The sequence below is a fragment of the Miniopterus schreibersii genome (genome assembly GCF_964146895.1).
Source record: "Miniopterus schreibersii genome assembly, chromosome: 4".
In the NCBI taxonomy this organism is placed as follows: domain Eukaryota; kingdom Metazoa; phylum Chordata; class Mammalia; order Chiroptera; family Miniopteridae; genus Miniopterus; species Miniopterus schreibersii.
Genome location: NC_138105.1, coordinates 47,098,782 through 47,112,328, shown reverse-complemented (window position 1 = coordinate 47,112,328; position 13,547 = coordinate 47,098,782). Strand labels below are relative to the sequence as shown.

Genomic DNA, 13,547 nt, shown 5'->3' with positions numbered 1-13,547 from the left:
TTTCCAAGAACTCAGCAGAGTTGTTAAGTAATCTGTGGTTTAAGGATATGGCCTTTTCTTCTTTGTGCTTGTGACCATGTGGCCACTCAGGCATCACAAAGCCCTTCCATAAAGACAGATGACTCCTGAAATCTCTAGCACTAGGTGCCACAGCCCACTCAAAAGGCGAGAGCTGTGGCAGGTTTCCTGGGCCTGTAAAATGCACTCAACCCATCCAGGGGCTGCACTGAAGTGGAGAGAATCTCACACACACACACACACACACACACACACACACACACACACGCTCACAGGCACTCGATTGCCGTACTCTGCTTTTATTTTCTTCATAGCTCTTATCCATATCTGCAATCATATCATAGATTTTATTGTCTCTCCCTCCATGAAGGCAGAGAATTTTGGCTTTTTTCCTACTGTATCTCCAGCACTTGGAGCAGCGTCTGGTACTCAATAAATATTTGTTGCAAGAATAAAATAATCTTTTGCAGGAGGGAACAAAATTAACAGAACAGGAAAGACCAGTCAGAAAGAATTAACCCACAAATGATATGTCAGACTCCCCAAAATTAATTTGTTTTAAATTACTAGTGATTTGTTATACAGCCAACACTGTATACATAACACCAGACATCTACTTTGCAGTATTTAAAGGTATTACATTCATATGAAGTAGAAAAAACAAACAAACATACCCATTGTCAAAAATATTGGCAATGTACTTAATGCTATTCCAAGTTCCATCATAGTTTAAATGGAGAAAACTCACACTAGAATTTCTACCTGTTGGTAATTTTCCTTCGTGAAACTGCTCAATGCTTCAGTGTTATGATTGGTTCACCATCCAGATTACTAGAAGATTTAACTCTGGTTTGTTTCTCTACTCAGCAAACATTTCAGCAATTCAATACTTATTACATACCAGGCATGTTGGGAAGATAAAAGAAGATTCTTGACCTTATAGTCTATTGACAAAAGAGCTCACAGTTGGATAAAACACTAACTAAAAATTAGTTTTTTCTTGTGGAAGAGAAGGAGCCTTTAAATTGACCTCTGATGTATTTGCCACTTATCTTCAGTGGGCAGGTGCATGAGAGTAGCTTTCAGAACAATTTAGAACTCTGGGGAAGTAGCAAGTATGAATTTTCTTGGAATTCTGAATGACCCTCAGAGTTCAGAAACTGTTAGATAATAATAGCTAAACAATCACAGAAAAATAAAGATGCTATTTTCTTTATGCAGTTTAAGTATTTAAAACTGAATCCCAATTTTGTGAAGATATATATAGAGAGATATAGTATCTATATCTAGATGATAGATGATAGATAGATAGATAATTGGAGACCTATATACACTACACAGTTATCTGTGGTTATCTGAAGTTGAAAGGATAAGAGCTAATTTTTATTTTAATTTACATAATCTTATCTCTTTTCCAAAATTTCTACAATTAACATGTTTAACATTCACAATGAGAAAAATAAAGATTAATTTTAAAATATTCCTTTAAATCTATCAATTAAGTATGAAGCTATTTCTATTGCTGTGCAAATTATTGCAGTTCAATCTAACAGATCAAGTCCATGTTCAATGTGTCTAGTTCTTGTGATAATGAACATTGTACTTAATGTAGGAAATAGAGCAGTAAAGTAAAAAGTTCATTATTGTATTTGGTTTCTGTGGCATCTGCTCAAGTTTCCTTCTCCTGAGCTTTTCCATTTTCTTCTTAGACTGGCTACGGTTTCCTCCATAACACTTCCCAGCAGCTTGCATGAGAGAGAAGAAATATTGTGTGAGTGTTCCAGGGACTAAAGCCTGTTATTCACGTAATGAACTTACTTCTTTGGGATATTTTTCTGTGAACAACAGGACCCCTGATATTCCTGCTAGTACCCGTAACAGAAAAATATCCATTTGCCAATCATAATACGTAAGGAGACGAATTACTTCTTGGAAAATAGTAACTGCTAACATCTACTACAGGCATCCCTGTGGCCCCATGCAAGCACCCCATGGTTCCCATTCCCATAGGCTTGGTCCTCTCGCCCTCCTCACCCTTCCAGACGGAATGGTGACCAAGGGGCGTGTGCCCAGTGGTTTAGTTACATGACTGTACATTAATGTCTACATCATACTCTATGATCTCAATATTATTATCCTTAGTTTAAGGACAGGAAAATATCTGGGGTCAGGTTAAGTTACTTGCCCAAAGATACATATCTACTAACCCAGGACTTTTTGACTCCAGAGCCCAATTAAGCACACAGACCCAGTCTGGCTGAGAACTGAGCAGGGTCACAGGAAGTTCACTTCCTTTCACATGTGGTTCCCAGCGTAAGAAGACGGCCGCACCAAATCAGTAAATAACAGTAATTGCATTAAATGTAATGTTTTATTAAATCTATATTATAAAAATTAACATATGGAAGTATTATCTATCTTTTAAATTATTGGTACCAAATATTTTTTTGTCATTATGAGGAACCTCTAGGTTTATACTTGTTTAAAAATTTATTTAACTTACAGGTACTATAATAAATTTTCAGAAGAGAGAAAAAAAGGAAGTCTTTTTTAGAATCAGAAACAAGACTTTTCAAAGAAGAAGGAAGCACTACAATGCAGGGGAGACAGAGTAACTCGATACAAATTAGGACTTCACATAGATTTTAAGTCAGGGATGTGGAAGGTGTCTTTCCAATTCTTCTAGATTGAGTACTTATTTTATTAGTTTGATTTTTATTGAAAAACATAATTTACTGTATCTTGTGTTAGGTATCCTGGCTCAAGTAATTATGGCTAGAGAAAACTATCAAATACCCAGACAGACAGACCCAGTTCACATGAAAACACACCCTTTCTCAGGTATTTTGTACCCTGTAAAGTTTGATGGAGACACACAGCACTATCAATCTAGGGATAGCAATACTGGGGCTGAGTGACCCAAACATTGTGCCTTTTTGATCATGAGAGCAGCTACACAGAGAGGAGACAGTTGGCGGGATGGTGAATGCTCTCTATAGATACAGACGAGTCCGCTGGCAGAGCTGACTGCGCAGCCATCTGAAATCTTCTCATCTGGGCTACTTCCTAATGAACTAAACCATTGCTACAGATAATTCAGATATCAGTGATGTACTCAGATCATGATTATCTCCTGGGATAAAGAAAAAAGCAATATCCTTTTTTTTTTTAATCTGGTAGTAGTTTTTATAAAACAGCACTCTAGATGAAACTTGAACAGTGTTAGTAGTTTCAGTAAAGCACGTCCTCGTGTGGTTTACATATACTTGTGTCAGAACAGACTTAGTTACAAGTAGTGGCATAAAGACCACCGCCAGTCCAAGACTGGCCTTTAATGCAGGAACCTAGGATTTTATTGCAGCTCTCAAATTTAACCAAAACCTGTCCTGCTGCGCTTCATCCGTGGGCCACTCCAGGTAGGTCCTGGTGTTCATTATCTTCCGCAGCTTACAGAAACGCTGGGGGATGGCCTTCTTCTCAATGGGCTCCAGCAAGACCAGAACGGCAGAATCATTGTTTTCATCGAAGAGACGAAAATGGGAGAAGTCCAGTTCGTACTTGCACCACTCGCTCTTCACAAAGTTCTCAGAAAGCACGAAGATGGTTTTGTGGCTCTTTTCGATGGAGTCAATGATATTGTCAATAATCCATTTGCCAGGAATAAAGTCCCGCTTATGAAGACACAGCTTAAAGGGAGGGTTGAAGTGCTCCAGCTCCTGGACCATCAGGTTCTCCACCCAGTGGGAATCCTGTTCACTGTAAGACACAAAGGCGTCGTAACAGAAGTCCCTCTGGGGGGCTCTCCTGGGCTTCCTTTTGGCCTGGAGCCAGGCCCACATCATTTTCATGTACCACAGGCCATGGAGATGGTGGCAGAGAGCCCCTGCAATCAGGATCAACAGGAAAAGGGCACAGCACACGGCAGACACCAGAGCCACCCTGTGGCACTCAGAAACCGAGAGACGAGTGTCCTGAACCCGCTGGTTCCGCACGTGCGGTGGAGAATCACACAGGTACTTTTCTGGCCAGTCGATCAGGACCTGGGCCAGTGCTTGCTGCTCCTGAGTGAAAGACAGGAATTCACAGGAGCAGATGAAATTGTTGCTGCCGGCTTCCAAAGTCTTCAGTTTTTTAAAAGAACCAAGTTGCTCCTTAGAGAAAGTATTTATTGTATTTCTGCTGATTCTCATGACTAGTAACATGGGTAAGGAGGAGGCATCTGGTAGAGTCTTCAACTTATTTCCGGAAATATAAAGTTCTCTGAGTTGTGGCATAGTCAAAGAAAACGAGTTAAGGCTGTTATTGCTAACATCTAAAATTTCCAGTGTCTGAGGAATGCATTCGGTTAGACTCTGTATTCTTGTGCTGGATAAGTTCAAATATTTCATCTTTTCTGGCCACCGACAAGTTTGAGATATAGGATGGAAATTATTCTTACTGATATCAAGGTTAGTCAGACTTTTCAGAGTAAGCAAAGTTTCTCCCGTTTTTTCTAATGATGTCAAATGATTCTGCCTTAAAATTAAGGTTTGTAGGGAGGGCCAGGCATACTCACAGGCTGAGTTTTTCAATAAGCTTTCAACCATCAAATTGCCACTGAGATCCAAATATTCTAGTGATTTCAAATGTTGTGAAAGTAAACAGGGAACCAGAAAAACCTTACTGTTTTCTATTGTGATTCTTTTGACTCTTCCTAAAAATGAATATATACTTCTCAGATCATAAAATGAGTAAAAATGTGGAATATATAGCCTCCGTACTATTAATGTCTCTATGTTACTTAGATCTGTGTCCATAGCAGATGTGTCAAAATCACCGATTCCGTTAAGGGTGCAGTGATCAAACTCCACACCTATCATTCCAGAAACATATTTCAACAGTTTCACTATTTCATTAAAACTTTCATCAGTGACTTCCACATTTCTAAATGTAAACTTTTTAATTGTCTTGGTCTCACTGATGGATACTTTTGAAAAACGGAAAGTGTCCAAATGAGTATCTCTCAGTTCCAAATGTTCCAAGGAACTTAAAAGATCTCCGAAAATCTCCAGCAGGAAAACAGGCTGTTTCATATGAAGGATCAGGTGGCTGACGTTCTGAATCGACTTCAAACTCTTTGGCCCATATTTCTGGAGACTGGAAGCATCAATCTCAAGTTCCTCAAGAAAAGTTAGCCCAGCAAAATCCTTTTCCTGAATTTCAGTGAAGTTGTAACTATTTCCTACTCTCAGGATTCGCAAGTTGGCGAGATGAGAAAAAAGAGATGTTCTCCCAAGTGTTTTATAAGGATTTCCCAGTAAGTTTAAGAATTTCAAGGAAGCAAGGGGCCTGAACCAGGAGGCTGACAAATTAGATAGGCGGTTATAGGATAAGTCCAAATGTTCAAGACTCCCCAGGGAGATAAAAGAATCTTCCTCTATAGTGTCAATTTTATTGGATCCCAGCCTCAGAACCTTGAGGTTCACATACATCCGCAGGTCGCTGCTGCTGACATAGGTGATCTTGTTGTTGGACAGGACGAGGCTTTTCACAGTTGCCGTGAGACCTGAGGGGATGGTGATTAAAGATCTCGAGTGGCCATCGCAGACACCGGTGGAGTCACAATTCAGAGAAGAAGCCTGATCAGGGGTCCCCTCCTTGAACAGGCTGATTACAGCCCCCAAGACCCACACTGTCCACAAAGCATGTGACATCGTTCCGTAATCCAACCTACAAATAAAAGAGGCTCAAGTGAGTGATTGTGTTTGACAGCATATTGTAATTCCAGTTCTTGAGGAACATTTTGTAAAGTGTAACACACACATGCACACACACAGAGCTACCAGGAAATAGCCAAGAGGCAAATGGAATGTATGAATAAAAATTAACTTTTAGTTAAAAATTAATTAATAGCGTAAGGACAAAAAATTAATTCCTGGACACATTCAGCAACACTAACAGAGAAACACTGCCACTGTGCAATGACGTAAGCACAGAGCAGGGCTCAATCCACATGGGTTGAAAGAATGGGTAAGGGAATGAATGGAAGAACAAATGAGCCAGCAGCTTAAGAAACCCTTGTACACTGCTGGTGGGAATGCAGACTGGGGCAGCCACTATGGAAAACAGTGTGGAGGTTCCTCAAAAAATTAAAAATGGAGCTGCCCTTTGACCCAGTGATTCCACTCCTAGGAATAGATCCTAAGAATCCTGAAACACTAATCAGAAAGAGCTTATGCACCCCTATGTTCATAGCAGCGCAGTTTACAATAGCTAAAATCTGGAAACAGACCTAGTACCCATCAGTAGAGTGGATAAAAAAGCTGTGGGACATTTACACCATGGAATACTATGCAGCTGTAAAGAAGAAGGGCCTCGTACCCTTTGGGTCAGTATGGATGGACCTGGAGAATATTATGCTAAGTGAAATAAGCCAGGCAGCGAAAGACAAACATCACATGACCTCGCTTATATGTGGAATCTAAAGAACTTAATAAACTGATGAACAGAATAGATTCAATGACATGGAAGCATAGAGGAGACTGATGAATGTCAGAGGGATGGAGGAGGGCGGGTGGGTGGAGGGGGAGAGAGTAATCAAAGCATTTACATGCATATATGCACAACCCAAGGACACGGGCAATGGTGAGGAGAGGGACTGGGGAGCGGGAGGGGATGGGGTGGAACGGGTCATTGGGGAGAAAAAGGGACATCTGTAATATTTTAAACAAAAATAAAATTTAAAAAATAAAAATAAAAAAAGAAAAAATAATAAAAAAAGAAAAGAAAACGTTAATATTAACATATACTTGGTCTGGGAATGTAATTGCTGTTGCAGCCAGACTTATGGACACACCAGTGTCACTGCTTTGCATCCCCTCCTATCATTTTTAGATAACTGGGATTATGCCATGCATATTTATGCTGGATTTTCATTTCTCATCTAAAAACATAACTTCACATCGTTCTATGTCAGTATATAAAGACATTTCTGATTTTTTCCAATAACTCACAACATGTTACAGGACAGATAAACTATAACGTCATAATCATCATTAGGCAATTTTCATCATTGTGCGAACATCATAGAGTGTGCTTACACCACCCTAGATGGTAAAGCCGACCATACACCCAGGCTACATGGTCTAGCCTATTGCTCCCATGAGATTACATCAAGCACAAGAGAAAATGATGCAATCAAGAGGGGTGTCCATACAAGGTGTATGAGACTGCTCCTGGGGAACAGCGTACTGCTTAACAATAAAAAGTAGAGCACAGTAAACACATAAACCAGGAACACAGTCGTTTATTATCATCATCAAGCATTACGGAATTGAATGTGCTGTACTTTTACACACTTGGCAGCATAGATTTGTTGACACCAGAGTCAGCACAAACACGTATTTGTTATACTATGACATTACAACAGCTACGACGTCACTGGGCGATAGGAATTTTTCAGCACCATTATAATCTTATGGGACTACCATCGTATACGCGGTTCATCACTGACTGAAAGGCTATGTGAAACAGGACTGTAATTATTATTACAATTATTAAGTTATAGGGGCTCTTTATATACTCTGGAAATGGAAGATAGATGTGTTACAAATATCTTCTTCCACTCTGTGGTTTGCCTTTTCACTTTCTTAGTGGAATCTTTTGATAAACACATGCTCTTTAATTTTCTATTTTGTTTTTCAATAATGATTTTTGTGGCATGTTTAAAAAAATCTTTCCTACATTATCACGGAGATTCTTTTTGTTAATTTCTAAATCTTTATTACTTTACCATTCACTTTTAAGCCTACGATCTACCTGGGGTTAATATTTGTGGTAGCAGACAGTATTTATTTATTTTTTTCAATATGTATATTTAATTGACCCAGCACCATTTTTAAAAGGATCATTTTGGGGAAACAATCAACAATATTACCTTCCCAACAGCCACATGTCTGCATAGTAGTGGGTCTGTTTCAGTGCTCTCTGTTCTGATCCAGTGTCTATTTGTCTATCCTTGTATGGCCAACACATTTTATTAAATATATAATATATCTTAATATCCAGAAAAGTAAGTCCTTCCTTTTTGTCTTCTTAAAGTAAGTTTTGGTTCGTCTGAGCCCTTTGCATATTCTTATAAATTACAGAATCAGCTTATCAGTTTCGAAAACAAAACCTATTTCTTTTAACTAACAATGTCATGACTCTGTAGATCAATTTGGGAATTGTTGACATCACCGCAATATTAAATCTCCCAATCCTTGAGCATGATATATCTTTCCACTTATTTAAGACTTCTTTAATTTATCACACTCGTATCTTCTGTTTTCTTCATAGAGGTCTTGAGCATATTTTGTGAGATGTAGTCCTAGGCATTTGATACTTTTGAGCTTTGAAAATAGTGTGATGTATATAAATATGACATATACATCTTTATGTATAAATTTAATTAAATTTTATATACTTAATATGCATTGAACAACCTCGCTGAACTAACTTAGTAATTCCACAGTTGGTAGGTTTTAAAATTTTTTACCTATGTATACAATCATATCACCTTCTGGGTGATGGTTTTATTTCTTTTTTCCAATCCTTATACCTTTATTTCATTTTCTTGATTACTGAATGTTGAAATTATCAATTATTTTTCTTCTTGTATCTATTGAGATAATAACATGAATTTCCTCCTTTATCCTGTTAATAAACACTGGTGATTACATTAATCAATTTCAGTGTTGAGATAATTTTGCATTTTTAGAATAAACCCAAATTAGTCTGGATGTATTAAACTTTTTATATATTGCTGGATTTTATTTACTAATATTTTGTTTAGAATTTCTGCATCTAAACTCAGAAGTTAAACTGCCCTATAAATTTTCTTTCTTTGGTTTTGGTGGAATTCACTAATGCCACCTTCTGAGCCTGCAGTTTTTATTGTTATTGTTTGTTCATTTATCTTGTTTTTTTTGTGTGTGAAATACATTAAATTTATTTAACAGCTATGAAATTATTCAGATTTTTCTTTTTCTTGTCAGTTTTGCTAAATTGTGTTTTTCAAGAAATTTATCGTGTGTGTTTTTTTCAAAGTTATTGACACAGTTACTAATAATATCCTCTTATTATTATGTCTGCAGAAGTTATAGTGAACTTCCCTCCTTAGATGAGTTATTTGTGCCTGCTTTTTTGAATTAACTTTCAAGGGGTTTGTTATTTTATTGGCATTTTCCAAAAAATCCCACTTCTCATTTTATACACCTTCTATTTTCCATTTTATTAATTTCTATTCTTATATTACTATTTCCTTCCTTCTGCTTTCTCTAGGTTTTACTCCTCTTATTCTAGTTTCTTGAGGCACAATATTTGCTCATTAATTTTCAGCCATTCTTCATTTCTAAGATACTCATTTAAGGTCATAAATTTTCATCTAATCACTGGTTTAGCTGTACCCTCCAGGTTTTTTTCTCTTATGTTCTTTCCATATTTTAGTCTTCAAGTTCCAGTCTAGGTATTTTCTTGAGATGTTTTCTAGCTTATTTTTCTTTCTTTGGCTGTGTTTAATCTACTGTTAAATCGATCCACTGCTTTTAACTTTTTTGGTTATTGCAATTTTCATCTTTATAATTTCTATTTGGTTCTTTTTCACGTCTGCTATGCTACTTTTTATAGTTTCTGATTCTCTGCCAAAACTTCTCATCTTGTCTTTTATCACCTTGAACACAATCAGCATACTCTGATAGGCTGCAGCGCTTTTGACAGCCTTGAAGGACAGGGAGTGAAAGATTAAGGTGTGGGGCAGTCATGGATGAGACAGGTAAGGCTGAACTGAAGCAAAACAAATCCTCAGAGAGATTGCAGCACAGCTTTGATTTATCTGGATGGTTCAGACAGTCTTAATTTCTGAAAATGAATTAACATGATTTCTGGAATGCTAGTGCTTATGGGTACCTGCAGAAGATAATATCATACTAGGCCTCAAATGTCTTTCTGCAATTTTTCAAAAGGAATTTTCAGTACACAATAAAAAGACAACCAGGTAATAAAGGAAGAAAAATAATAAATATGAGAACAGCAGAAACAGGAGACAATAGAAACTAACCCATAAAGACTATTGATCTAGTATTGCACCTACCTCTAAAATCAATAAGATCAAGACGAGATAGTTATTACTGGTTGGTACTATATTTATTCCCTTGTCTTTCTGGTTAATCAGTTATTGAAAAAGTCCTCTTAGTATAATGTACTAGGCAACCAAAATTATTTTATTTTTTTCCACTTTGTAATACATAGCACATAACTTAAGAAATATATACCCGTTTTTGGCTAAGATTTAAGGTAAATACATCTATTTATAATTTTTCCTAGCCTTTTCTCTTTAAAATTTCAACTTTATAAGAACATAGATCTTGGGCTATCTCATACAAATACTATATAGTACCTATAGCACGGTGAGTTTTCAACAATAATTATTGATAATGCGAAAATTGCAATTAACAACTTGACACTTAAGATCAGAGTTACTTCTCTCTTCTTTTAGTTCCTCAATACATTACAGCATGGGGCAGAGAACTCCTCAATGGAAGACACTATTTGGTGACAGCTCAAGTTAGACTGCATGGAGTCGTATCTAAATGGGGAATGGAGGTCTGGGCAAAGTATAAAAATCATCTGCTCGAAGAATTCAGAAAGCAGCAGGGTCATGAGGAATTATTCCTCCAAGACCCAGGAAAGGATGGAAGTCTGAGAAGCCTGGCATTAGAGGATAGACATCTGCTGATCCAGAATAGGGAGGAAGTTGAAACCCTGTGGCCCACAGTGAAACCACAGCCAGATATCCACATTAGGGCTAGGGCTGTAATGCCTGGGTGAAGCAGGCGTGAAGAGACTTGTGGCCCAATGCATAGCAGAGAACTGAAAGTAGACTCTCCATAAAGCCATGTGCAGGAAAAAGGTTATAGACACCTTATGTGAACAGGGATCTAAAAAAATCTCTGCCCTCTCACCCAGAGTCTCAACCTGGCTGGAAGCCAGACTCCTGTAGAGAAACCCCAGGCCTGCCATATATGCTGGTGTCAGTCAAAATATTAAAAGATATAATAACTAAAAGTTTTTCAGAATTGAAGAAAAACATAGGTTCCCAGATAACAAACGCATATTGAATCCCAAGCAAAAAAAAAAAAAAAAAAGAATAGAAATTTCTCACCTACCCCGAAAATGATGGAATAATATCTTCAAAGGGCTGGGAAATCATACCTGTCAACCTAGACATCCATACCCATTTAAATGATCATTCAAGAGCAAAGGTGAGATAGGTATTTTCAGGCATTCAAAAACTAAAAGAATTTTTATCTAGAGACTCTCATTGAAAAAAGTGCCCAAGAACATATGTTCTTTAGCAGTATGGAAAATGAACCTGGTAAAAGTAGGCTGCAAGAAGAAAACTTGAATTTTTAACAAATGCACTCATAAACTCAGATGTGGTTTTTCAGTATGAGGAAAATGTAAATTTTAAGTGATATTGTGGGGGGAAAAACAATTTTGACAAACAAGCCTACTATTTGGAAGAAGTAAATACAACTTGTATTTATCAAAAGATCTTTATGAGGAGGTCACACCCAAGATGCCACATACAGTCACTAAAATCAGAACAAGATATTTAACCAGCCAAGCCAAACTCTCTTTTTTGTTTGTTTGTTTGTTAATCCTCACTGAGGATATTTTTTCCATTGATTTTTAGAGCGTGGAAGGGAGGGAGGAAGGGTGGGGGAGAGAGAGACAGAAAGAGAGAGAGAAACATCTATGTGAGAGAGACATATCCGTTGGTTGCCTCCTACAAGCGCCCCAACTAGCGGGGTATCAAACCTGCAACCCAGGAACATGCCCTCCACCAGGAATTGAATCGGAAACCCTTCCGGGCCTGGGCCCGCGCTCTGACCGCTAAGCAACACAGGCCAGGGCAGCCAAGCCAAATTCTTAAAAAATAATAATAATAATGCAAAAAATTAACTGATAGCTTAGAAACTTCCAAAACATGCTGTCAACTGCTGACATAAAAAGTTTAAAGATGCAAATGTTCTCTGCTTAAAACAGGAAGAAACTTAAAATACTGGTGAATAAGTCATTTTCAAATAGTCACAATGTTTGTTATTTCCCTTTTTTTGGTCTCTACTTTCAAGTCAGGGCACCCTGCCTACCAGTTGCTTTTTGGTAAAGATCTGAGTAAAGTGCAGATAACACCTTCTGCAAGATATGAATCATCTCAGACTTGAATCCTCCCCCCCACCCCCGGGAAAACATGAACCTGGCTTGCACCTAAGTTGCAAACGCAACTTCTCATTTGCACAAGTTGAAGAAGTTATAAGCGAAACTTTCAAGCGTTCTTGTTTTAAAAACTCCTCTCTGCCTGAATGCTCTGTTATGTTCTAATGGTAACCGGTTAGACATAATCATATCTGACACAACTCAGACGCTCTGAGGATGAAGGAAGGTGCAGGCGGCTTGGAGACCACCCCGGAGCCGCGGCCAGGCCCGGATTAGGGAGCCAGAGTCCTGAACCTGTCCCACTTCTGAGCCCCGGTGTCCAAACCCAACCTTTCGAAGTCTGGTCCTGTCGGTGACCGGTAAGCGCAGACACAGCCCCGGCGGGACGCCCGGGTGCGCCTCCAAGCCTTCACCTGGGCTGGGCCGCCGCCGCTCAGAGCAAGGGGTGCCGAGGCCGCGGGGAGGGCGGCCCCGGGGGCGCCGGGAGGCCCGAGCACCCCGCGGGCCACCGCCCACCCGGGTCTCCCGGGAGACGCGGCCGCGGGCAGCGGGAGCCCAGCAGAAGCTCCCCGCGGCGACCCCTGGGGCCTCCGAGGCTGGCAGGGCGCCCGGGCCGCATCTCTCCTGCGCCCCGTCCTTTTCCGGGTGGCCCCCGCTTCTCCTGGGGGCGCACCTCCGCCCGCCGTCGCGTGCCCACTTCCCGCGTAGGGCCGCGCAGGCGGGGGCGCAGGAGGGGCGAGTCCTCGCGGGCCAGGTGCGCTCCCCGCCCGCGCGCGCCCCGCTGAGGGCCCGGGGGCCGCGGAACGCGCAGGAGGGTCCCCCCGCCCCGCGCCCCGCTAGGTCCCGCGCCTCCCCTCCGCCCCTGCGCGGCCCGATCGGGGAAAGGCTGCGGCGCCCGCGAAAACCGCCCGACGTACCTGGGAGCCGCGGAGCCGCCTGCGAGCCGCGCCCTGGCGGACCCCGACCGGACCCCGGGCTCGGGAGCTGGGCGGCGGGGAAGCGCGCGGCGGGAACTGCGCCCTGACCGCGCCGCAGGGGGAGGCGAGCCCTCCCCGGCCCGCGGGCCCGAGGCTGTGGCCCGGCCTCCCTCCGGCGCTTCCCCGCAGGCTCTGCAGGGGGCGCAGGCCGAGGTCGCGGCCGGCCCGAGGCGGGCCCGGGTCGACGCGCGTGGGTCGGGCCCGGGTCGACGCGCGTGGGTCCTGCCCGGATCTCCGCCTGGTGCGGGCCCGGGTCAGAGGAGGCGCTGCGGGCTGGCTGCGGGTCTCGGGGCTGGAGAAAGAACCGAGGCGCTA

At 41.0% G+C, this 13,547-nt stretch overlaps 1 protein-coding gene across 1 annotated transcript; it reads right to left on the bottom strand.

Annotated features, from left to right (window-relative positions):
- Positions 1 to 2,378: 2,378 nt before the first annotated feature.
- TLR2 (toll like receptor 2) lies at positions 2,379 to 13,223 on the bottom strand. The gene is made up of 2 exons (XM_081137007.1): positions 13,169 to 13,223; positions 2,379 to 5,727 (listed from the first exon to the last, which is right to left on the bottom strand). Exon 2 carries the CDS (start codon positions 5,709 to 5,711, stop codon positions 3,363 to 3,365), a length of 2,349 nt encoding a protein of 782 aa, XP_080993133.1. The 5' UTR covers positions 5,712 to 5,727; positions 13,169 to 13,223; the 3' UTR covers positions 2,379 to 3,362.
- Between the last annotated feature and the right edge of the window lie 324 nt (positions 13,224 to 13,547).